Source organism: Fulmarus glacialis, unplaced genomic scaffold, assembly GCF_000690835.1.
Source record: "Fulmarus glacialis isolate BGI_N327 unplaced genomic scaffold, ASM69083v1 scaffold9894, whole genome shotgun sequence".
NCBI classification, from domain to species: Eukaryota; Metazoa; Chordata; class Aves; order Procellariiformes; family Procellariidae; genus Fulmarus; species Fulmarus glacialis.
This window is the reverse complement of record NW_009207447.1, coordinates 10,141-37,822: the sequence shown is the minus strand read 5'-3', so window position 1 is coordinate 37,822 and position 27,682 is coordinate 10,141. Positions and strand designations below refer to the sequence as shown.

The window sequence follows — 27,682 nt, the reverse complement described above, 5'->3', positions numbered from 1 at the left end:
CCTTTCTGTAAGGTAGGGCGGGGGTCCTCTGAAGTTTAGTCCCCCAGCCACTATGACTTTACTTGCTCAGGCCATTGGTGGAGATCAAGAGGGGATTGGAGGAAGTACCTGAAATGGAGATGGATGGAAAGCCTCCCTGCCCAGGCTGGGATAACAGCATCCCTTTCACTTCTCCTTCCCCTGGTAAACCCATACCCAGCACAATTGTTACCCAGGGGCTGCCACCAGCGACTCTCTGCACACTGACAATTCAGTTTCTACCCTTCCCGGCAGCTCTGAAGGCAGCCCTGCCCCAGGCTCAGCGTGGGGAAAGCAGGGGCTGGTCTTACCTCTCTGAGTCCGCAGCTGAGAGAAGAGGTAACTGGGGGGGAGGATGGAGAGGACTACCCTGTACATTACGTCCTGGGGAGGGGTGGCTGCTGGGGTGGGACAAGGACACTGCCCCAGCTGCTGCTCCACTTCGACTTGTCTGTGTGCTGGGGAACACAGCTGCTGAAAGCAAAAGGAGAGAAATAACCCTCATCAGGCAGGCGATAGCATTGATAACTGACCAGATACTAACAGCGGATAACACCTTCTCTAAAGCAATTCTTAGCAACTAACTTGTTTTTCTCAAGCATTGTTTCCTGTCCAAAGGGAAGGAAAAAACTACAGAAAAAATAACTAAATAATCTTTGCTGCTCCCAAATGACATTTTCATAAAACCAGCCATGACATAGCTGTGCTTCTTGTCTTGGGAATTTTGTCTGAATAATGCTGCAAATCTTCTATAGCTTCCTGTTGTAGAAGAGGTGACAAATACTTCCTAAGATATGTATTTTTAGAGCTAGTGAACAGAAAGCACAGTTTTGTAAATAGTGAAATACTTTCTACATTTTCCCCTTAGCTGTAAAAATCCCAAATTTCTTGAAGAGGTCAACCCAAACTCAAATATTGCCCCCAGACTCCCCAGTAATGCATACAAAAATTTTAAACTAGCATTAACAGTTTCATAATTTTCTATGAGGTTGCTCTTGTACACATTCCAAATAGGGAAAGCTTCTGGATGATTAAACAAAAAGCAATACAGGACTCCCTCTGAATATCCTAATTAGTAGACCCCAAATCCTGTAACCTCATTTTTAGAAATTCTTTAAATCACGCAATCAAAAGATAAGACACTGATTACCAAATCCCTCTGAAAATCCAGTTACTCAATTATTTTTACTTTCATCTGTTTCAGGTAGCTTATGTCGATGTTGAATGGCAGCTGAATACATGCTCTTAAATATTTTATGAACCCTGAGAACGAATTAGATAGGCTGTCTACAAGATGAAAATGATGGCTCACTGTTTGGCTGTCATATATTCCAGTGTCTTTATAAAAAAGTATTGTTTAGGCCTAGTTTACAGAATAAAATTCTACCTATAAAACTTACTTAGTGAATACGTTGTAGCTAATGATTCAAAATTATTGATAAAATCCTAGAATTTAAACCAGTTCCTCAAAGGGCACTGTCACTGGTAAAAGACCTTTCTCAGCTAAAATACCTGCATGGATGCTGCAGTCCTAGCAAAACAAACACTACTTTAGGAGTAACCCCACCACAGATCCGTCTTCAAGAAAACTATTTCACAGGTGACAATTTTGAATGTTGCTACCCAAGATCAAAAGGGTGAAAAGTCCACCTCATCTCGCAAGTCCTCAGCCTATTTCTGGAAAGCCTCTATTCATACTCACAAGCCAGCCTTTGTGACACACTAGATATTCACCAGGAGAAGGCAGAGTTAAGGAAAGGCTCAGGAGTTTAATTATGCTGTAGCATCATTAAAGAGCAGTCCTGGACATCTTTCAGCTGGTGGAGATGACAGACAGTACAAGATGACAGAGAGGAAACCACTTTGTAAATAAAAACATCTAATATAGATGCTGCAAAGGTAATGTCAAAGTTTAGGGAAAGTTTGCATGAGCCACACTGGTGGGCAAAGCTGGAGGAGTGGAGGCTGCCCTACCACATGGCCAGGAGGACCAACAAAAACGCCTGCGGCTGCCCTTGGCACTAGCCTCTGCTGTTTGAGAATTCTTATATGGACCAGAGCCTCCTAATCACAACGCAAATGACAACTGACATCTGATAGTAGAAGGCATCCCAAACCTTAAGAGAGGTAGGAAGGATGCAGATCCCACAGGGAGATGAAACATCACTTAAGCCAGCAGAGTAACTCACTAAGAAAGGGCTGAGGAATAACCCCACAAGGACAGGGGAAGGTAGTTTTTTTGTTTTTTCACTTTGCTCATACACCCCAAAAATCACTCTCGCCACATCCATCTCTCAGAGTAGCAAGACGAATGCAGAGGGGAAAACAAAGGAATGGCCTTTTGAATTTATTATTTTATGCTTACATGCAGCACAGAAGAAAATACTGAAAAACGACCAAATGCACATTCTGGCAGAAGCAGCAGAGGGAATATTTAACCAATCAGTACATTGCACAGGAGAACCCCAATTATCTAAATAAAAACAGAAACTATTTAAATTATTCCTTGCAAAAATAGGGTAACTTGCATTCTTCCATGAAAAAACATTAAAATCTGTACGAAAATACAATGACCTAGTTTCCCAGTACTCTTTGAGTTTAAAACAAATTTCTTCAAAGCTGTGGTTGATGAGGAGTAAAAAGGCTGGACTATGACTTCGTTTCCAGCAGAAGGTAGCAAGAGTTGTTCTTCCCTGTCATAGCTGTTCTCTGCCACAACCATAATAAGGATTTCAGGCAAGTATTTTCTAAGTTGTGCTTGCACATTTCTAGCTGGTCCAGGCTGCAGTGGTAGCACAGGTTCTTCCCACAGCACTGCCCAAGACCTGGCAACTCTGTCCTTGGGAAAAGGTTATCTGCAGCCAGGCATGGGCAACCATCTGTCCTTTCTCTGAACGAGAGCAACCTAAAGCCCACTGCAATATTCACCATCGTAGCAGCATCTGCTACTGTAGTACCTTTTGGCTAGGTTTCCCAGCAATTTCTCCGTACTTTTTTTCTGTTTTTGATGAAGAGACAGTACACAGTGTAAAGTAAGAGCTAACTATGGCAGGCACTAGAGGGGCAGGTAGGATATTTAAGGACGAAAAAGCATACATATTAGCTGCAAAAACATACTCCTGTACACAGGGTATGTTAAATGATCACAGGATGACAGAAGAGCATACCTGGGCTCCCACAGTGCCTTGTAATGAAGCCTCCAAGAGCGACACCATGAATGATGGTGTGGGAGACCATATAACACCTGCGGGCAGCGCAACACATCTTTTGTCAGTGCAGCTTCTTGCTGCATAGAGGTACTGTGCTGACAAAAGCACCTCTGCAGGCATCCAATGAAATGAAATCACAATGCTGGCAGCTGCATCCCAGTGGAAATGCTACTATTAAAACTTCCTAGTGTAGACATGGCATTGGTCCAAGCTACTACCTGAACCTTGCAAGTACTAGTTGAAGGGAAACCTTGTCAGCCATCGGCAGTCTACAGACTTATGGCAATCAACAAATATTGTCAGTGACAGGTCATTTCCCTAGTAGAGCTAGTCTTAAGAGACTGACAGAAAAGTTTGGACACTATTTAAGAAATTGCTAGATAACTTGACCACTTTTTCTTGGGAGCTGTGTGTGCGGCAAGCTTTTCTAGTGGTTTAGCTGTAAATGTGAGTTGCTTGCTCAAAGTGCTGGCAGGAAATATCTACACAAAGGAATGCCTTTCCAGTGCCTGATCCCATTAAACACCTTATTTGAATGGTATGAAACTAAACAAATGTACATGGCAACCAGCATGCTCACTGACTCCAATATACCACCACCACGTAGGTCCACACAGAAAGATGCAGAATTAAGTAATACTTAACAAAAAGGCTTCCTAAACCAAGCTTTTTCTCTCTATCAATACAAGATAAACTAACACACTTAAAGTAATTTTTAAAAGATTCAGATATTCTGGGAAAAAAAAACAAAACAGAAGAACAACAAAAAAGAATTGTTGATGCTGTTCCTCCGTGCCCCTTAAAAAGCTTAAGCTACACCACGATTTACAAGATGGATATAGCCTGTTAGTCCTGAATATGAACCTTGGATTGGGTTACACTCACAAAGTTTCAGCCACAGAGGGGGAAGAGCCATGTTTTCATTTCTGGAGTCTCATCACAAATCAATTTATCAACACATAAGAATTCTCCATGAGAATATCTCTGCAAAGGCTTCTCTGTGAGAAGCTAAATTCACATGCATTCTCATAATGCATAGGAACAAATTGGATGGTTGGAAGAGAAAAAACTGATTCTGAATAAGGTTCCTTTAAAAAAAAAAGACAGAAAAGTAGCATTTAAGAAGTTATAGAATCCAAAGCCTAAAAAAAATTTCTTTTTTTTTTAATGGAGCCTGAAACCTGTAATTTCATGGAACATTTTTTAAATGCAGAAGAATGACCCTCTCCTTTGCAAATTACCAACAATGGTATAATTTACTATCTTGGATTTATTACTGTCAAATCAGCACTCTGTAAATCTATTTCTGCCCCCAAAATATCTCTCCTTTTACCACTGCCAGCATGAATTTGGAGTAGGGCTAAAAATTCTTTCCATATAGAATAAGACAGTGTGAAGGTTTCATTTTGTAGCTCAGTCAATTAAAATTACATACATACATTTGTAAGAGTGTTTCTTTTAATTACTATATTTAACCTTCCATTTCTCTAAGGAATATTTATGTGGTTTTTGTGAACAAGTGATTTACTAGTGCACAGAAGGAAAAATCTGAAATGCTTTTTGCACTCGGGAGCATCACCTCCATATATTCTCCCCTCTCACTTTCCCTAGGGAGCCCATACTTCCCTACAGGATTTCGTGGCCAGGAGTATGCGGGCATGTGCTGTGTTGAGCCGTAAGTGGTAATTCCAGCAAATGTAAAACACGCTGCCTATGTTGCCTTGATCCTGTCCTGGTTCCGCCTGGGACAGAGTTAACTTTCTTCCCAGTAGCTTGGGGGGTGTGCTGTGTTTTGGGTTTGGTATGAGAGGGGCGTTGATGGCCTACTGATGCTTTGGTTGTTGCTGGGTGTGCTGGGTGGTGCTTGCACCGGGGACTTTTTGTTTCTCTTTTCGGCCTCCCACACCCTGCCACGTGCAGGTAATTAGTTTTTACACTGGTCAAGGACTTCGCAGCTTCCCAAGCGCTGCCAGTTGCACAAGAAGCTGGGAAGGAGCATAGCCAGGACAGCTAATCCAAACTGGCAAACGGGGTATTCTGTACTGTATGATGTCACGCTCAGTATATAAGCTGGGGGGGAGTTGACCAGGCAGCAGCGCTGGCTGCTCGGGTGGTGAGCAATTGCATCGTGGATCACTCATTTTGTATATTTTGTCATTCTTATTCTTCTTCTTCTCCTCCTTTATTTCATTTATTAAACTGTTCTTATCTCAACCCATGAGTTTTCTTACTTTTACTCTCCCGATTCTCTCCCCCATCCCGCTGGAGGTTGGGGGAGTGAGCGAGCGGCTGGGTGGGGTTTAGTTGCTGGCTGGGGTTAAACCACGACAAGCCTGCCCAGCTCATCTGTAGATCTGAAGACTCCAGTGTTCATTGAACTTAAGAAGCCATCATGCATTAAGAAGTAGAGCAGAAGACAAAATCACATTATGGAGATAAATAAGCCTGTCTCCAAGTGTTGCAGCCCTGATGAGTAGTTAATGAAACAATTCATTTCAACTGGATTGGCTGGTTGTCAAAATGAAGTGACATGGATTCATCTATACCTGACATAATACTCTCAGTTAATTGATGTGAAACAACACAAGCAAAAAAAACTATGAGAAATTTGCCAAGTTACAGGTAGCTGTGGACACATGTAAAGGAAAGCAGTTTATTACAGAGAAATTAATGCTGATAAAAGTATGTTGATTAATACTATAAAAATTGCTGCACAATAGGAAGTAGTGCCAAGTAAGAAAAAACCAAAATGAATTATTATATCAAAGAATGTCCTTAGTAGTGCTGTAAACCCCAAGTATTGGAAGGCAAGGCATGAATGAGATTACAAGAAGTAATGCCACAGTCTCAGAAGCTGTCTGTGGGACATCATGACTGCAGACAATTGCCAGCTAAGGGCTGGCCGGAGGCAATAGCTTTACTCGGCTTTGGATCCTGACGAGTCAAGGGGCAGCAGTTTGTTTAAGCTGCTGTCAGCCTAGGTTTGGATTGACCCAGCAGCTGGAGTTTGACACTTAATCATAGTCTGGAAGCTAGACTGGTAAAAGAGCTGAGTGCTCAACAGATTCCGGCAGAATTCTCCTGTGTGAATGTCCTCAATTTCTGAAAACTTGGTCTCTGTCCCCACTAGTCCCCACTGTCCCCACCTAGCTTCCATCCCATCTCGGGACTTGAAAGGAAAAGGAAAAGCTGAGTCTTTTATTCTCTCTCAGTTTTGCACATTACACTGGGTAATGCCAGTAAATAATTTTTTAAACCTTAACATTCCTCACTATCCAACTCCCTCTCAAAGTACAATATAAAATAAGCAACTGTAACCAACACCATGTCGTTAGATGTTCCCTGGCCAAAATCAGGCCTTTAAAATCTGAAATCTCCTTTAGCTTTCAAGTAACAGATGCCACACACAGCCTATACTCAGACTAAGGCATTTAAAAGTTAACAGCATACAAGTAATACCAACTTCTTTATATATTAGGATACAGTCAATCACAGCTTTAAATTTCATGATTTTTGTCATATAAACCTATATCACCACCAACTAGTGTGTAGCTCACAACAGCCTTGACAAAAATATATCATAGAATTGATACATTTACAAGCCTCTCAGTAAAATAAAACTACTTATTGAAGTGGCCACTTCTATACAATGTCATTTTCAGCACTGCATATAACACTCAGCCAATTCTTTCACTCCCTACATCTGGTTCTCAATTAAAAGTTGAATTGCTAGAATATGTAATGCATTCTGCCTGAAAGTTAAAACCAGATGTCTTTACAACTACTAAAATACTACATTAAAAATGTTAACATCCTGTCCATCATTGTCTTGAGCTTTGAGATGTATTATCACTCATAACTCATCAAATGTTTCAAATTTAGCTGAAATGTGAACAATTGTACATTTAGCCAGGTATGACAGAGTTAGGTATTTTAATAAGAAAATCTCAGGTACCTAACTGAAACAATAAAATAGGATTATCACATTTATAGCATAAATGTGCTTATTGGCATATTTATAGTCATAATATGAGAGCTCATAATGCAGCGTTTAAGTTTATTAATGCAGATCTATTGAAAAACTGATATGTGATCCATGAATAAGGAAAAGGAAAAATACTCCTTTGATTTTAAATTCAGCTTAATGAATTCAAGACGTCTACAAGGAATGGTAGAAGTGAATTGCTAGCAGAAGTCAAATGTCTGTAGAGCAAAAATATTGCTCTTTGTTGCAGTAGGTCTTTTCATGGACAAAATATGATTTGTCCTGCCTCCCTTCAAAAAATGTGTAAAAATCTGTTCAAAATCTACCTTTGTGTATTACTTTGCAGATTCTATCCTTCTCATGAGATAGATACAGATTTTAGAGTACATCCTACTCTGCAAAATTATCCCTAATCTTAAGTGAGCAATAATATAGCAGGCTGTTTATCTGACTTTTTCTATACCTGAGTAAATATCGTGAGCAGGCCCTGGGGATTGTCCCATGGTATTATCTGCAGCATCATGCGGTGACGGGGCTGGCTGGAGGGGCTGAATTGCGAGGCAGTCATTCAGGATGTCCTGGCCAAGCTCTGAGCTCGATCGCAACTGAAACACAAGAGACAAAAAAGGAGAAATTATTATAACATGGATAAAAAAAAAGGAAATAAATCACACAAATCCTTAAGACACTGAAAAATTATAATGAAGAAGTGTTGAGGGGTTAGAGAAAGAAATGGAGCACAAGCAGAATTCTTCTTTTTTAAATTCTGGTTAATATCCTTCCATTATAGCAGGCATTTTTTGAATCTGAAGAAGGAAACTCTTCCAAATGCTTAACAAGACTGTACTCAGGACAAGGGCTACTTCTACAGATGGGACCTTGGACAGACGGACTTACATGTGTTCTCTTGTCATACACTGCAAAAGAAAGAAGAGTGTCCGGATTCATGGATAATGGAGATGTATCAAATGTCTGACATCTCTTCTATCAACAGAGGCATACTATAAAAAATATAAATATTTTCCTGCTGGTTTAGTGCCCTGAACTGGCTCACTGAAAGGACCAGAAAAGCAAAGGTGCTCGTGGCAGTGGAAACGAGGGACTGGGAGCGAGCAGCCAGTGATATCATTCAAGATGGTCAGGATGGAAGTGGTATCACTTTATATGGACCAAAGTTGTCTCGAGACCACATTGTTAAAGTGACTAGGACTGCATTTGTTTCACAATATGGCTGAATTGATCTGAAAGTGAGTGCTCCGTCACTGCCACTAGTCTCAGCTGCATGCATGGCCACTTGCCTGGTACCTGCTCCATCAACAGCAAGTCTGTTTATCTGGCTGATCCAGCAGAAAATTCACTCTGCAAATAATTAATAAGCGGATTCATAAGAAGAGTTTTCCTTTGGATGAAATTGGATGAACAGTCTCACCCTGAGGCTACAATACAATACAATAAAAAAATACAATTAAAAAAAAATCCCAAAACCAAAATAAGGAAAAGGGAGAAAGCCTTTTGCAGCACCCTGACAAAAGGCTGTCTTAGCTGTAATGCAAAACTACACCCTGAGGTTTCTGGCAGATGGATGCTGCTGCAGGCTGCTGGGACTGATGCCTGTCCCAACCCCCTGCCTGTTGTTACTATTATATATAACAAAAATTTGCCTGTTCCTTACAGCCATGTCGGCTCACAGGCTGGTGCATTCACTTAAAAGCACGAAAAAGGAGGGTCTATGCTTATATGCATGTGGGCCACTGCAGTGGCTGAGATGCAGATAAATATCCTGTCCTGTCACCCATGCTGATGAAGAGATAGTTCACGCAGCATGATGGACAGAAACCTGACCTAGCGCAGTAGGATTTGCTGCACTCATGCATCAGAATCCCAAGGAGCAAATCTCACAGATGCAGCTGAGGCTTCTCCTCTCTGTTTGGTGCCATGAAAGGTGAGCAGGTAACAGTAACTAGAACATAACCTAGCACCTCTAACGAACTCCTAAGGGGAGAAGGAGCAACAAGAGAAATTTCTGTCCATCCTATACTCAGAAATGAAGAAAAAAGAGTAAGAGGGAATGATTCTAATGCAACTGTAGAACAACCCATTATTGTGCCACAAGATGCTGATAATCAATCAAATGACTTCTGACGAAATGCATTAGTATAAAACCATTGCAACAGAATGGAGAGATGGTCTTACACATCATAAGCACCTGAGTTAGGGTGACTGTAATAAGAGATATTATGCAGCCTATGATACCTATGCAGAAACTGCATGCTGTAGATTATTCCTTCTCTTAAAAATTTAGTGAGTCATTATTAAGCTCCAAGGTACACCACCTTTGTGAGGTATATTTGTTATTCTAGAACTTGTTATTCTAGAATTGTACAGAGAAAGAGAGAAGGGGGAGAGAAAGAGGGCGAAAAGGAAGAAAGGGAGAAAGAAAGGGAGAAACACCCTGACAAATGCTTTACATTTATTATTCATATTTACAATCTATTTTAAGCACAAACGTTTCTTCCAGTGTAGCATGTATGGCTGCCTGCTGTTATCCGGTAATTATTCTGTTTTTACTACTATCACTAGTAACATGGCTTTTTCACAAAATTAAGTGCATGTGAAATTAAATGCCAGATATATCCAGATTCAAATTCTTATATGTTACATTATTAATGAGCATTATGTGACTTTAAATTTCTATGGAATCTAATATGAAAATAAATATGAAAAAAATCTGACTTCTATAAAAAGATCAGGATTCTATCACACAGAATACAAATTTAAAGAGGTTGCCTGCGTGAAGTTGTTTGTTTGTTTGCGCAATTTTTTTTTTTTGTGAGTAAAAAACTGATCAATTTTCTGTGATCAGACAGCACTCACAAGGATGAAACAGTGAGCAGGACAAGGAAATGAGAGCTAAGTATTTACACATTAGTTACAAGTATTAAATAACAGCAACAGCCTATTTTACACGTTTTTCTATTTTGCAATGTTCAGGAGGTTTGTTTTGCATTTGCAAAACCTTTGATACTGAGAACAAATCTACCATGACAACCTGTGCTGACATAGATTTTCTGGCTTGCCCAATTGTCAATGTTTATAAAAACAAACAAAACCCAGGATCTCCAACAGAAAATCAAAAATGGTGAAACAAACACTGGGAGACAGCTGTGATCTGATTTCTGAAGATAGTTCTTAATCCATGCATTCGTTATTATTGATTCCTATTTTCAACCACAAGGGCTAGAAATACAGATTTTATAACTTACATACACACACACATACATGTATTGCATATTATAATACGTAATTTTAGAATGACAATATATGTATTTAACATACATATAATGAAATATCCTGAGCAAGAGGTGGGTATTACACTGATTTGTGCAACTGCAGACACACACTACTAATTTGAATTGCCATTAAAATGCTACCATAGGCCTTCTGTAAACTCTCACCAGACAACAGGTGCTGGGAGTAACTTTTACTGCAGGGTATGTATGCGAGTTGCTCTTTAAGAGTAATGACTGTTGCACCGTTGGAAAAGGTAGGGAGCAAGAGGTAGAGGACCTCTTCTCTACTGCTTAGCAGAGCAGGACCAGAAATGGATAAGCTTCCTTTAGCAGAACCAGCCATTAAATCACAGCTGCTTCCCAAACTAGACATAACTTCTGGAAAACTCCATTCCCCACCATTACTGTTTTCTCTTGAGAGGGACAGTAACCATGCTTTGGTTGTTGGGTCCTCCTTCCTCTGCCATCTAAAGCTCATCCTCTGTGTAATGTTGTTCGAGATCTTTCCTCTGTACCATTAACAGGACTGGCATAAGCTGTGGCCTTTTTGGAACAAAACAGACTGCAAAAAACACATCCTGGTTCAAATATGGCTGATCAAGGCATTTTTTTTTCATGTAAAGACTTCAGGGTGAAAACCCTCTCTATCTCAGTCAAACATTTTTGCATATTTCATAGAAAACTTAATAAAAAGTTTTAACGAAACATTTTCCATTTTGTCAAGTGCAGAGAAATTTGAGTTACGGTTTTTTTCTTTACTATGTGAAGAAACACAGAACAGACAGATGATCTTAAAAACAAGCAAATAAACCAACCATTCATTGCATCCATAAAATTTTATCTTCACTTAAAAAGTTATAAAGGAGAAATAATAATTGACCAGATCTGCAGACTGCTGCAGTCTGTTTCTTGCTTTGCTCTAAAGACAATGCATTTCCTTTCCAGCCTAGAGTGTAGACTTATCAACCAACTGTAAAAGACAGTTGACACTCTCTTTGACTTTCTGTATAAATCACATCCCAGCACAAATCTCCCAGCATCCTGGCTGCAATACCTTGCTTCCTCTGTGATCACCTTTCTTCTCTCATGATCAGTCAGCTGAGCACCTGTACAATCACACTGGAACTGAAAACTTGAACTTACCTTGCTGAATGATAAAATCAGTAACTGACAATTTTGCCATGCTGAGCACTAATGTTTTCCGTGTGCTGTAATGTAGCCTGAATTTATGGCTGACCAAGGTGCAAGTTAACAATCAACTGCTCAGCTCACTTATAACTTCCATATATGAAATATTTGTTCTAAATAATAGATTTTTGATTTTAATACCACAGTTGTATGGTAGACTTGTGAATTTTTGTATTTGGAAATCAGAGACACTCCCATTATCACAATGTGGCAGTTTCTTCTAATACACAAAACAAATCACTGTCAGTCATGATTTACAATTGTTTTACTTCTGTGACAATCAACTAATGTTTATCAGTTTTCAGACAATGGATGGAAATTCTACTCCTGTACATTTTAGATATGATTAAATAATTACCCAAGATTAAATGATTCAAGTAGAAGTAACTAGAAGTCAGCAAGATTCTACATTCTTCAATTTTCAATTTCATTATATTTGAGCCCAAGAGCAGAGATGTGCTATAAATTTGATGCATGACATAATTCCAGAGAAAATGTCTCCTTAAAAGAAAAGATCATTTGTTTTATATTTCTCTAAGCAATGTGTGTTTTATCTGAGATCTGCATGTTTTTGTACAATCTGGCTGGTTTCTTTAGCATTATTCCTGTTCAATAGAAATCAGACACCATCAAGGAAAACATAAGAAATGTGTGTTTATGAATACACTTAGTCAGAAGAGAAGTAGCTTAGGATTTCTCAAACATTATTAGTTTGTTTCCAAACCACGTAAAATAGGATCTCAGTAACTTCAAAACCTGCCTATCTGTACTCAGATTAACTCTAGTAATTCTTCAGCAAAGTCTGGACTCCTCCAGTCACTCAAACATGCCAGTTATGTCATCAAATCACAGCATTTTCAATCTTGCTTTCAGGAAAGCAGGCTTAATGGACTGTATGTATGCTGTGCACCTAGTACAGTATTTCCATACATAAGGGAGACATTGGTTATAGTCTACTTATTTTGATGCAGGTTAGATCTGTGTTTGCCAGTCTAAAACCAGCAAAAAACCTCTAAATACTTTTTTCTTTCAGAGGAATTGTTTTACACTAACTGGAACAGCTTTATAAATATGTTTTTGTTTTCATTATAAAGCTAAGGAGGAATTTCTGTTATTCACATAGTCTGTGTATTAAGTTTACTAAGTGCTATTTGTCAAGTAGAGAATAAGCCAGTAGTCTTCCACTCATTTTTATTGTCTGTAAGTTAAGCTGGCATTGGGAGAGGGAAGCATGACCTGTCTATGTAAAGCTACATATTGTACTAGTTCTTCTGAAGGAGTAGCCAAAATTTAATATTTGCTTGTACAGTTAGAGTAAAATTATATCCTGTTAAGTATCATGACATTGACAGTACACAGATGTGACCACTAGAAAATTACAAGTTCAATATGAAGCCATACTGTGTAACAGTGTTTACTTATATTATAGGTTTGCTTGCTATATCATACCTTCACTCACACAGATCAGCTTCAAGGTCCAGTGCTTTCCTGCACAGTACTAAACCTTTTTGAAAACAGACAATAAAAGTTTACGCTTGCTAAAAGGTTACGCTTACTCAGTGTCCTAATTCTTGCCTCTGGAGGCTACAGACATCTTGGGGTAAAGAAGCAAAGCAGACAGAAGGGATTCCTCAATAACCTTTGTTTCCACTGAGTCATCTGGTCAGGATTTCTAGAGAGCCATAGCATTCATTATTCTACTAATTGTCTACCACAGCTTTCAGATATGTGTGCATGCTATTTTCATCTGCTCTTACATTCTGTTTCAATTAAATGGTCGGCCAGGAAAACACAATAAAAATCAGGTTCAACTAGCCTATCTGCACTGTAGGGAAGTTAGGTTCTATACAAGAAATAGTTAATTTTGCTCCTCTCAAAGTTTTACTACAAATATTTGAGTTCAAACACAAAAATGGCTTCCATCTTTGTAACCTAGCGTAAATCAGGAAAACATACCAAAAATGTTTTTCAGCTTCTTGCATTAAAAATCAAAAGGACCTGGAACCTACATAATCAGATAACCATGAAAAAATTCAAGTTAAGAAGAAATTCTGATTTTGAAGTAATACTACAAGAGGAAAACACTGTTACATTACGATTGATGACACTGGAATGAATTCTATCTGTATTATATATAGAACAGAGAGTTTTCTTTTGATTGGTATTATTCTAATATGAGGAATAGTTTGGGTTATCGCCTCGTTAAAATGATATAGAGCACCAAGAACACCATTTTAAGAGGAAAAATTGCAGCTGGGACAGATCTGAAAGGAAACTTTGAATAAAAAAAATCCAACTGAGTGTCTTACTTTAAAGAAGGGAAGTACAGTTTCAGTGAGATGTATTGTAAGTGGCCATTTTCTGAAATAAACAAAAAAGCTTGTTCGGTCATAGGTCCAGTGAAAACTGATTATTATTTTGCTCTGCATAATTGGAAGTAATGTGTTTTAACATAGAAGGCTCCTAAGGATGCTCCTTGTTGTGACATCCACTGTCTTACATTTTCAAAAATTTTGCTTTCTTTTCTTTCTCATTCTAGTCACAGAACTGGAAAGCACCCACACAGATGCATGCGCGCGCACGTGCACACACACACACACATTGCCTCTCTCCCCTCCCCATATCAGATTGTATCAAATCTGACAACATGCAACTATCTTATAAAAAATGCTACCTACATTATATCTATGACCCTTCCTATTTCATCCTCTTTTTCTTGCAGTTCTAAGAGGCTTGTAGCTGGTTTTTGTGTGAACAGCAATCTAAGAACTAAGGTGTGCCATTCAAAAAGCAGGAAAAAATCACTTTTGTGCCAGACTGATTTGGAGATATAGCTAGTTTAGTATTGCTAAACATCAGCTTTTCCAAGTAAATGCAGCCTGACAAAGAAACCACTTGTACTGCAGAATGATTTGCTTTCCCTTTCTCAAAATATATCTGTTCAGCAAATTTTCACTTCATGAGTGGAAAAATGTGGAAAATAAGTACATACTTATCCACCTGGTGCTTCATTTTTTCTCCCTGTCACAGGTTACCAAAAATTGCCATGAAAATCTGTAGATAACATTAGCAGTTGTTAGTATACAGAAACAAAGATTTTCAGACTTCACATTCTTTTTTTAAACTCTGCAGCATCCTTTATATAACACTGGCCTTCACTTTAAATATTTGATTTTGTGTTAATCTCCATTGGAACTTAAGTTCATGCATGTACCTGTTCCTACAAGGAAATACTCATCTGTTCAAAATACTACCTTGATTAGAGCCTAAGACTAGAACTGAAAAAAGTTTGGCAGCTTTACTAGTAAGAGATCCAAAATTATTAGTCTTCAGGCACATGATTTTACTCTTGAAAAGATTCCGTAGGACATCCCTGTACAGTTTCATCCACTGTCCATGAGTTGCCCGTTTAGCGTGTTTCCTGGCTAGATGATGATGTGATGTGCTGGCTGGGCTGGCACTGCTAACTTTCAGAGCTCCTACAGCCTCCCATTTATTGTGGGGCATTTCTGTTTCAGGTTGGTGTTTTTGTGGTTGTTAAAGTCCTAATTCAGCTTACGGTGCAGTCTCACAAACAACTGTCTCAGCAGGTGGGGCAGAGCTCTGCAGCACGGGGAGGAAACAAATGGGCAGATGAAGGCCCTCCTCGTACAGGGACTGTGAGTGAAGCCAGTATATTATTGCTTCAGGAGTAGTACTCAGGACTCCAAAATCAGTACTTGTCAATGCAGGCCAGCTGCCAACACCCATCTCCAGCAGTGTGAAATCTGCACGTCGATGATGGACGCAGAGGAGGTCCCAGCCTGGAACAGGGACACTCAATAAGGACAGTCTTAAAGACTTGAAGGGTTTGGGCTGCTGTCTGGGTGGTTAACTGCAACCCCTTAGGTATCCTTTACACAGCTTCAATCTTGCTTGCTCGGATACCAGTGATGCTTAAGTAGCATCATGGACAGGATAGCACATTTAAAGTCCAGACTGAAGTGTGACTGGGTAATGAGAATCATAGAATTATAGAATCATAGAATCATTTCGGTTGGAAAAGACCTTTAAGATCATGAAGTCCAACTGTTAACCTAGCACTGCCAAGTCCACCTCCCTAAGCACCACATCTACCCGTTTTTTAAATACTTCCAGGGATTGTGACTCAACCATTTCCCTGGGCAGCCTGTTCCAAGGCTTGGCAACCCTTTCGGTAAAGAAATTTTTCCTAATATCCAATCTAAACCTCCCCTGGCACAACTTGAGGCCTTTTCCTCTCATCCTATCACTTGCTACTTGGGAGAAGAGGCCAACACCCACCTCGCTACAACCTCCTTTCAGGTAGTTGTAGAGAGCAATAAGGTCTCTCCTCAGCCTCCTTCTCTCCAGACCAAACAACCCCAGTTCCCTCAGCTGCTCCTCATAAGACTTGTTCTCTAGATCCTTCACCAGCTTCGTTGCCCTTCTTTGGACACACTCCAGCACCTCAACATCTTTCTTGTAGTGAGGGGCCCAAAACACAGTATTTGAGGTGTGGTCGCACCAGTGCCGAGAACAAAGGGACAATCACTTCCCTAGTCTTGCTGCACTGCCGGCTCATGTTCAGCCGGCTGTCAACCAGCACCCCCAGGTCCTTTTCCTCTGGGCAGCTTTCCAGCCACTCTTCCCCCAGCCTGTAGTGTTGCATGGGATTCTTATGACCCAAATACTGGACCCGGCACTTGGCCTTGTTGAACCTCATACAATTGGCCTCAGCCCATCGATCCAGCCTGTCCAGATCCCTCTGTAGAGGGATCTTTTAACCCTCGAGCAGATCAACACTCCCACCCAACTTGGTGTTGCCTACAGACTTACTGAGGGTGCACTCAATCCCCTCATCCAGATCATTGATAAAGATATTAAACAGAACTGGCCCCAATACTGAGCCCTGGGGAACCCCACTTGTGACCGGCCGCCAACTGGATTTAGCTCTGTTCACCACAACTCTTTGGGCCTGGCCATCCAGCCAGTTTTTTACCCAGCAAAGAGTATGCCCGTCCAAGCCACGAGCAGCCAGTTTCTCCAGAAGAATGCTGCGGGAAATGGTGTCAAAAGCTATACTAAAGTCTAGGTAGACAACATCCACAGCCTTTCCCTCATCCACTAAGTGGGTCATCTTGTCATAGGAGGAGATAGGGTTAGTCAAGCAGGACCTGCCTTTCATAAACCCATGCTGACTGGGCCTGATCTCCTGGTTGTCCTGTACGTGCCACGTGAAGGCACTCAAGATGATCTGTTCCGTAACCTTCCCTGGCACCGAGGTCAGACGGACAGGCCTGTAGTTCCCCTGATCCTCCTTCCAGCCCTTCTTGTAGATGGGTGTCACATTTGCTAACCTCCAGGCAACTGGGACCTCCCCAGTTAGCTAGGACTGCTGATAAACGATTGAAAGTGGCTTGGTGAGCACTTCTGCTCAGTACCTGTGGGTGGATCCCATCCGGCCCCATAGACTTGTGCGTGTCTAGGTGGTGTAGCAGGTTGCTAACCCTTGGATTACGGAGGCTTCATTCTCCTCCCTGTCCCTGTCTTCAGCTCAGGGGGCTGCGTAACCAGAAAACTTCTGGTCTTACTATTAAAGGCTGAGGCAAAGAAGGCATTAAGTACCTCCGCCTTTTCCTCATCCTTTGTCACTATGTTTCCCACCGCATCCAATAAAGGATGGAGATTCTCCTTAGCGCTCCTTTTGTTGCTAATGTATTTATAGCAACATTTTTTATTGTCTTTTATGGCAATAGCCAGATAAAGTTCTAATTGGGCTTTGGCTCTTCTAATTGCCTCCCTGCATAACCTTACAACATCTTTGTAGTCCTCCTGAGTTGCCTGCCCCTTCTGCCAAAGGTCATAAACTCTCTTTTTTTTCCTGAGTTCCAGCCAGAGCTCTCTGTTCAGCCAGGCCAGTCTTCTTCCCTGCTGGCTCATCTTTCCGCACATAGGGACGGCCTGCTCCTGCACTTTTAAGATTTCCCTCTTGAAGAATGTCCAGCCTTTCTGGACTCCTCTGCCCTTCAGGACTGCCTCCCAAGGGACTCTGTCAACCAGACCCCTAAAGAAAGAAGGGATCCTGCTCTCTCAAGCCCACCTTCATGCACATGCTTGTGGCAGGGAAGTAAAGACACACAAATGCAGAAAAGGATATTGTTTGCTACCAAAAATGAACCTGAAGAATACAAAATGCTATGGGCATGCACTGATATCTGTTTACAGAGTTTTGAGACAATCTGGATTTTTTTTGGCATGTGTGTAAATGTAACGAAAGTGACAGCACTATTACTTCTGGTGCACTTTTCAACACATCATGCTGCCGAAGCTCACAGAAGTACAAGCTCAGGGCAGTAATCAAATGCAGGGAGGAATCATGATGTGAAATAGCAAATGTTAACATCAGAGTGAACCAACAATCTCCTGATAATAACAACTGCCACAACTGCCAGAGCACCATGAAAACCATAGGGGGGGTTCAATGTTTCCTTCTCTCTGGAGAGCAGAGTTCTACATGCACCACTGGCAAAGCATATCCCCCATGTTGGAGCTTCCTTGCGAGGCATGCCTCGTGCATCCCACCACAGCGCACATCGCTGCTGCTGCAGCAGCTATGGGGGGGTCAGCCACAGCCAGTCCTCCATTACTTTCAGGGTCTGTTTTCCTGTTTCTCACTGACCACACTCAAAAGAACTGGTCATTCATAGTCTCAAAAGTTTTCCAACAAATTGTATGATTAAATTCCTTAAACACTGCTGCCCATTCCTAATCCCTTTTTGCCAACATCCCTTTCAGGAAAAATTGCTGCACGCCATGGTGCCTGATTTATATTTCATTTTGAAAACAGGAAGTAAAGGGATTAAAGTTGGGGATTAAAACACTTACTCTTTACTGCATTTTTTCTGCAGAATAGTTTCTTAGTTGCCATGGGCACTGCTCACTGACCTTTAGCCCCTGAATGCACTTCTTTCTGCATTAGTGACATCTTTTAAATGGACTCCATACAGAACAAATGAGGGAAAATATCCTTATGTTCAACTGCTCTCAAAGCAAGAAAATAGATTTGCTTCCCCTTCAATCCATCCTCTCCCTTTTGCAGTTTTAACAGTGAAATCTGAACTAAGAGTTTGAACACAGGCAAGTGAAACCTGAAAGACGCAGGAGCAAACTGGGCTCAGACTGTAGGATCTGGCTGTTTGCTCCCCATGAGGCAGGTGTTCACAAACAGAGCAGTTTCTCCAGATTAATATAGTCACATAATGGACAATGTCACTGGTAACTAGCTTAGTGCCTGAATAACTTGCTGAAATACAAATGATGTAATGCTCTAACCCTCCTTGGCTCCCTCTTCCCTCATTAATTAAACATTCTAAGTAAGAAAAAATAAAAAAGAAGTGAATTTATTTCCTGTAAGAAACACATTAAGCATTGTGTTTCTTGATTCACAAAAAAGCCTAGTTCAAATACTGAGAACAGAAATTAAAGGAAAAACTGGAAATAAGTGTTGCAAAATTAAATAAACCAAAGATACTAGCTAAAGAAAATCATCAGACACTGTTTTCTATTAATGTTCTCTGCTAAATCTAAATGCTGGAGTAAAATTTTGTTTATTCCAAAATCTTTAAACAAACTGGTAACTTCATCGATTGTACAGTAAAATCAACATGTAGTCACAATAAAAAAGCCTGCTTCTACTGTAAAACAATGTAAACAATGAACAATCAAGTGTGCAGCCCTGTAAGAAGCAAGAGCTCTGTCTTATTTTGCTGAGGGAATAATGTATTTGCTGACATGACCCACAAAATACAAAGGTAGACAATCTCTCAAAACTTTATAGAAAACTCCATGTTAACCTGTAATGAAAACACTTGTATGTGTTATTTCCAGAGAAATACTGTTCAACAGGGGGAAATCATGTCTTTAAGCTCCTGGGGTTTTTTCCATTTCTCTTACAATGTTTCATTGTAAGATGGACAGGTTTATACACATTATACATAACAGGGCTCTAATGGAGAAGAAGTGAACTGTTAGAAAAGGGATATAAAATGACTAGGCTTCAGAAGAAGTCAGTTACTGAGATCTGCCTCTGAAGGTGGAGATTTTATATCTGCCTTTTGCTAATATGGGGGTTGCACAGTGGCAGAAGAGCAATATCTGCAGGATCATTATTAGCTGTGCAAGGTGGCTTCTGTAAAGCCCCCTCAGTTCAGACGGGAACCCTGGTCAAGATCAGTGCAGGCCACTCTGCAAGGCAATCCCAGGAATTGCTTTGGCCAGACGATCCATATCCTTATTTCATTATTTCCAACATGCTCCACACTTAGTGTGGACTGCTCTGCTCTACTAGCCTCTACTATCATCCTAAGTAGGAGTAGATATGGCTGAGGTGTCATACAGCCTGCTTTATCTCAGCAGTACAGTGTAGCACCTTTTTTCTTTATTGTAATCAGGAGAAGTATTCTGAAAACTTCCAGCCATTGCTAGCTGATTGGTTTTTGAAAGAGCAATAAATGTAACATGGAAGAAATCATGCACAAACAGCAGCAGGATTAGAGAGACCCTGATTGCCTGTGCTTTATTCCTTCTCAGCACAGTAACACCTGAAAAGATCTCCTTCCAACCAGATACCACAGGAACAAATCTTGGAAGAGTCCATCTTCATTGGGAGAATGTTTTGACAACTCCCCAAACTCACTGTTCAGCCATCATTTTACAATTGACCAATCTGTGCCAAAAAGGAAGATTATTAGGCAGAAATGAACCAAGCTGGAAGTCTGTGCACATATCCCTTATCTCCTGAGGTCTCACCACCTCCTTCTTTACTTAGTGATTTGGTAGATGTACCATATACACGACAATTCAAAAAAACCTCCACCAAGTGTAGACAACTTTCAGGAATGTCCTTTGGACTGCCTTTCTCAAAGCAATGCCTTCGTGGTATTTGCTTTCTGGCAGAGACAGTATGAAATCCTGCCCTGGAAAAAGCCAGGAAAATAGACACAAGCACAACTGCTGTTAGACTAAGACTAAGTATGAATCAAATAAATAAATAAAGAGCATAATATAGTTAAGGCTAAACACTGCACGCTTTAGCTGATCTATGCTCCTCTGCATTCTACTGAAAAATCCAGTAAAGAACTAGTAGTATCACTTACTATGTACTTGCTGAGGTGTTAAGTTATCTGGTCAGCTGAATCCATGCATGGTTTCCTCAAGACCCATTTGAATGAGCTGACGTGATGCAGGTTTCCCGGAGACAGACAGCTTTCAGGGGCAATTTTCAAGTAAGCATTCAATATCTCAAAGCTTGTCCATATAATGTATCTGATACACAACTGATTTACACAACAAGATCAAAGACATGGTCTGAGCACTGTTAAAACTGCCACAGAATCAAAGACTGATCTAGCTGAAAGATGATATTATTTGGCATAAATTGTCTTTCAGGTCAAGGCCCAGACTAAGACTTTTACATTCCCTTTAGCTGGTCTTGTTTATCCGAACTGCTCAAATTATCTTTTCCTTTTTTCCCCCAAAGATGGAGTTAACCAGTTGCATCTTTATCTATTACACTTTTCTTTAATCAAAAGGAAACAATCTTTTAAATCTTTTTTTTTTTTTGGCAGGACACACTGGCTTAAAGAACTATTATACACGACAACAGTTGTTCACTGGTATAATTATGGATAAAATTAAAACCGTATCTAAAAGTATAATCACTGGATTGTTCAGATTATAAGGTAGATGTTACCGAGCTGATCTTGTCCTTGCCAAACAGCTGTATGAAATCAAAGCAATCTTTTGTCCTTTTTTTTTATTATCTCTTATCTGTTTTAAAATGCACTTTTTTAAAAGAGAAAACCTTTAAAAAAGGGATTAGACATTGCAGATGTACATGACAAGATCTGCACAAAGCCCGTGAAGGGCCCATTCCATTCGCAGTGGGACTTGCCCTGTAATACTTAAAAGTGAATTAAATATGTTCTTTAGATTTACAAATACAGATTTCTTCAGCAAGACTCCTGCAGAAATAGCAAATTGTTTTTCATAGTATACTTGTATGAAAAAGATAATGTTCTTGTACTTGTACGGGGCTGAGTGCTAGCTTGCACAACAAATAGATCTTCTTGAAGAGCATAATGGTGGTATTTGCCTTCTATATTGGTTTCAAATCACTGGATAGGTAATAGTGCAGGCTCTGGATTTTGTTAATGATATGGTGCATAATTTCATTTTCACTAACTTCAATAAAAAGACTTACAAACTAAAATAGCTATGGATTAATATTTTCACATACAGTATCATTAATTCACAGATGAAACAAATTTGCTGTTTACTGAAAACACAAAGTGTAACCAACTGAAAATAAGCTGAGTTGTGTCAAGTAGTGCCCTATTTTTTGCCTAGTCAGAGACTCCACAGGATGACTCAAGGAACAAAATTACTCATCCCTGTTGAAGATACCAAAGCAAAGCTCTCAACTGTAGTCTTCCTTGTTAAAGCTGTTCTACAAATAAGAACTATAGGATCTAATAGACATAATGATTCACCCTGACTTCACATAGACAATATTTCTACCATTAACAGCTGCACCTAATATTATAGGCTGGCAATTTTCAGAGCCAGTCTATACTCAGAACAAAAAGTATTAATGCATAAATGGTTTTCAGATTTTATGAAGTCAGAAAATAGGGTTAGTGTTTTGTAAGAAGAATAAATAATACAAAGATTAGCTGAAGCAAATACCTGCCTCACTCATCCTTCTGTTTTCCTAACCTTTTCTTCTGACTCTCTGCACTTCCACAAAGCAAGCCAAGTAACTATATTGTTTTTACTGGGTATTTGAAAGAAGAAATGAAATTGCAATTTCAACCCATGAATTTTTCCTCCTCGTCCTTTCCTTTCAAAAATCCTTCATGTTTACCATTGATTCTGGGAAACAATCAGTTTAGGCTGTTACAGCCCCTCTTCATACAGAAGCTGCTAGTTCAGGAAGTGACTCAGCTGAAAACTGGATTTCTCTCCTTTTTAGAGTTTCCCAAAAGTTAAAAACCCACTCATTTCCCCTTCTGGTCCTAGTCTGCCTTGAAAATGCATGGAAGATTGAAAAAGCTGAACAGTTGTTAGGTAATTATTGATGTGAGGTGAAAAGAAAAGGTAAATGGTTCATGAGATCCTAAATTAATATGAGGTCCAAGCTAGCTAAAGATTAACAAACACACAGCATGTCAAATGTTTAAGTGGCATTTGCTTGAAAAAATAAAGGAAAGAAACAGGGTGAAAGATGAGAGAATACAGGAATATCTGGGGCAAAAGAAAGTCCTGGGACTGGTCTTACCACGGCATACACACCTCAGCCACCTACAGATGTTCAGTTTGGGTTGTGTATCCTAAAGAGCCAAAGCTACAAAGGTGGAAGATAGAATAAGACAGGAAACTGAAAGAGAAAAGGTTTATAAAAATGGTATGAGAGAAGGAGAAAAGCAGGAGAATACATAAATTAAGGCTAGGCAACCTGAAGGTTATTTTAAAGTATCAATTTAGAAGCAGATGCTTCTTCCAGATCAGGCCCAAGATCCATCCAGACTGCTTTAAGTTATGTGCACTGTGTCCACTAGTGGCTGGCATTTCAGAAGAAAGAGTGAGAAACTGCAAATGAGCAGTACAGAATAACCATGCTTTTCCCTAATCTATTTAGCTTGATGCTGACTTCTATCCTGAAGCATGATCTTGAAGCACTGATATCCCTTGCAAATCTCATGTTTATTTTTTAACCCTGTCTCATTACCCACAGAAATATCCGGTTCCCTTAGAATCCCACATGGCTCTTAGCTTCCATTACATGTTGTGGTAATAAGCACCACATGGTAACTGTTCAACTTACAAAGAAATCTTTTAAGTTTTTTGTCCTTTCAAAGTTGGAAGGAGGAGACGACAAAAGAAGAGGACAGGTTTTAAAAGTAATTGTAGTCCAGGGGCATGTTGTGCATTAGCGTTCCTCTCAGCATCACTTTATGCTTTCATTTTGGGTGCTGTCTACTTTTCTATCGCTGACTTCCCTGCTTAGAAGGAGCTCCATCCATCTTCCCCAAGGGAATATGAAATCCAGGCACAGTCAGCAATTTTTACTTTTTAAAATAAGATAGGAAGCACTGCTTTTTATCCCACCAGAATATTTTAGAAGTACAGCTTGAATATTATGATGCATAGAAATTATGCCTAAAATGTTTTGCTGGACATTTTCAGCATCTTAAGACACCACAATAATGTCACTTGGTGTGTAAGGGGAGGTTAAAAGAAGGATTAAAAGCAGTCAGGCACAATATATTAAATGAATCCATGACTAACAGGGTGTGATAGCAAAGGGTTTCATTCTTTTCAACAGAATAGATCCCTAGGGCTGGAAGTATTACTCCACTGTGCCTTTATCACCTTGGAATTTTTATGGTTATTTTTGATGAACTCACATTTTTGTAAAGACTTTTTTGACATTAAGCCAATTTTCACTTTTAATTAAAGCCATAAATAACCTTAATTCTGCACTAAAAGGTTTATTGTTTCTTACTTTTTGTTATTATTACTGCCAGGAAATATTTCAAATACCAAAGCATGATGCTAGTTAGCAATTATAAGTTCTCAAAGGTCCAGTAACTATGTTGTACCTTGTAAACATTATACACTGCAAACTTTGTCCATGCTTTAAGTATCTGGCTTGATAGATGGCACAATTTTTCTTTTCTTTTTGTGGAAGTTTGGCTTATTTCCCCTTCCATATATCAACGTATCTCAGGTGACCAATGAGCATAAATTAATCTTTATCAAACAGGGATGAAAAAATAAGCAATTTTAAGTCTAGAAGGCACCCATAGAGACTCAAGCGAGCAGTAAAAAGGGCCAGGTTTAAACTGTTTGGCACAAAGAAGGAATGGAAAATGAGCAAAATAACATAGCGAATGAAATGCAGGAATGAAAATCCCACACAGTACTGCAATCTGACAAAATGAGAGAGAGGAGATAACACATTATTTCTCTTTCAACGACAGTAATGTTACAGTGCAGTTTAATACCATTATGCCAGTTTTAGTTGAGGCATCACACACAAATTTCTCAGAATGCAACGTTTTGATCGGCATTTACTTTACATGGTTGTAAAAGACAGTGTCTGGGTGGCTGAGTTGCCCTCCTAGGCAGGGCAGGGCTCACAGAACTCCTTCAGCAGTCCTGCCGGTGGGCAGCGTGCACAGGAGCAAGGGAGCCAAAGCACTACTTATTAAGGTGAAAATGAGTTATTTTGTCCCTGATACAGGAGCGGGCACTCATAAGTTTAAAGGAAATTCCTCAAGAATACTACAGGCCAGTTCCTCAGAGGCCGACACGCAGGTCTCTGCTGCCATGTCCTGCTTCAACAAAGCATTGAATCAAAACTTACTCTTCAAATTTCTATACTGCAGCTTTAAAGACTGTCACTTAGTGCTTCCAATGCTGTATGAAGCGATTTTTTTGCTACTTTCTATGAATGGCATTTAATTTTAAAACTTCTAAACTATAACTTGTTTTACATGGGGGTTTACATCTCAAAGGTTTATCTATCCCTACACCAGTTCATGCATGTTCTCCTTTCATCAGAACCAGTTTCCTTTAAAATGAAAGCTTAGATTTTTATCCTCAATGATTTGAACAAGCTAATGAAATAGTACCAGTGATTAATAGGAGATATGATGAAAAATGCTCAGGGAAAAAAAATCATTCCCTTAGTTCGCAACTCAGCTCTTCAAAGATGTCCTTATACATATAAACAATTGTTGACTCATGGACTTGACATCCACAGGGAACCAATGTTGTGAAATGTCTTGGTATTTGGAAGTGTCTCACACATGGAAATATAATTTAGAGCTTAATCTCACATACTGTCCATCTGCCCTCAAAATCCATCCTTCCATCTGAGACTGGCCATGTAAACTGGATTTTGTATTACTACGTATTTACCAAGTGGCAGAACTTTAAAAAGAAAAATTACTGTTTTCAAAAATTATGTTTGATTTGCCTCATTATGTATGTTTAGTGATTAATCATCACATCAGAAAATAAAAAGCATTAAAGCCGGCAGCCTCATTAAGTCAAAGGTGAAATTATCATCTATGTAAGAACCGTATCTATTATTTCCCATTAACATTTTTTCTAATCAACAGTCTGAAATCAGCACAGGTACTTGAAGATGAATTGAAACATCTAATATTAGAACACTGACTTCTCCACATAAGCTTTACACCAGTCAACAAGGTAGAAAATTTACCTTTTTCCTGACTTGTTGGTCTTTGGAAGAATGGGCTTTCACGTGCTTTCTCAGGGAACTTGGATCTGTGTATCGTTTAGTACATCCTGGAATCTGACATGCATAAGGTTTCTAAGTCAAAAAGAAAAAGGATAAAGCAGCTGTTATATCACAGATTATTTTAACTCAAGAGAACCCCTTTTGAGCCTGGGGATGCTGCATCCACACTACTACAGAACACAAATGATGTACGTTATTACAAGCAGAATGCTCAGCAATTTATTAGAAAGGGAAAAGAGAAAAGTAAGTCTTATGAGGAAGACAAACCAAAGGAAAGCTTTCATTATGGCACCTTTCATTGTTACCTTTTTTTTTTTGTAATCAGTACAATGAATATTGCTAGTTATACTCACAATTTTTCCACCCTCAGAGCAATCTTTGACTTAATCAGAAATTACATTCTTTAGTGAATCAGAAACTGCAGTAAAGGCCCAGATAGACTGTTTAGGATTATAGAAGAATCTGCTTCAGAAAAAGAGAACAAGAAAGTGTTAGTTTACTACATTACAAAGAAAGCAAGCAAAAACCAAAGCAAGCATTAAATACTGAAGTTTCAAAAATATTACATGCAAAAATACACATTTTAATGTGACGTACAAGACAAACTCCTTCAGCTCACATTTTCTAGTAACATGTCATTTTAGAAAGATACCAGTCGTGTAATACCTTTATAGTTTTCTTAAAAGAAAGCCCAATAAATCTAACTCACCAAATAAATACAAATCTCTATAAAGATCTCCTTCTGCTTGTTCTAACCTGTCTGTCTTCCCTGAAGACTTGTAGGTCCACAATACAGAGTATTAAATGAACATTATTAGGTCCAACTGTTTGCTGAAATTAGCTATTTTGCAACTTAGCCATTTACATTTCACAAAGCATTTCCAAAAACACCTTGTACAAATTATTAACTTACCAGCCATACTATTGACTATTTGAAATGGGTAATATAAATTTTGTGACTGCCATTTAATTCAAATGGCATTGTTCTCGTTTTCTTTCTGGACTTCTGCCCTTTGGAAACGGCTTGTCTCTGACGAAACACGATCTTTTGTTATGAAACGAAAGTTTTTAAACAAATCTCAGCTGTGACTCAAATTCACAAGCAACAATCTGTTGGCATCAAAATTTTTAGATTTACAAAATTATTCTTCCTCTCTCTTCTGGTACATGCCCCAGACTTAAGTTTAACTGAGTCGCAAATGGCTTCTGTGTCTTTGCATAGTGACTTCAGGTTCCCTAAAGATCACCTAAGTGGGAGAAAGTTACTGCCTCTACCTGCAGCAAAGCCCATGGAGCTGCGGCCTGTTTATCAACTGGTTTGGCCCATCTTCATCCACGCTTACATTACTGGGTCACTTCTGAAACAGCTTAAACAGCCTCATCAGACACTCCTCCCTCCTACCTCTAAGGTAACGGGCTACCTGCTGCCACCAAGCTGGAGGAAAGGAGCACAGAGTCTAATGTACAGGGGACTGCAATGGGACTTCTGCTTCCTTACAGTGTCCAAGTGTGTCCTCTGGTGCTTGGCGCGGTCGCTGGAGTTGCTGAATGCTTTCTGGCAGCCAGGGTGCTGACAAACGTACGGCTTTTCACCCGTATGGCTCCTTAAATGAATCTTGAGATTTTCTAGTCTGGAAAAGGCTTTCTTGCAACCCTCAAA

The 27,682-nt window shown here is 39.6% G+C and overlaps 1 protein-coding gene across 1 annotated transcript; it reads right to left on the bottom strand.

The window, feature by feature from the left end:
• Nucleotides 1-329: 329 nt before the first annotated feature.
• On the bottom strand, nucleotides 330-27,682 carry LOC104075565 (zinc finger protein GLIS3-like; the record flags this gene model as incomplete). Its single annotated transcript, XM_009576108.1, has 4 exons — nucleotides 330-492; nucleotides 7,676-7,817; nucleotides 25,984-26,094; nucleotides 27,521-27,682. Coding segments are annotated over 4 exons (578 nt in total), but the record flags the coding sequence as incomplete, so codon positions are not given.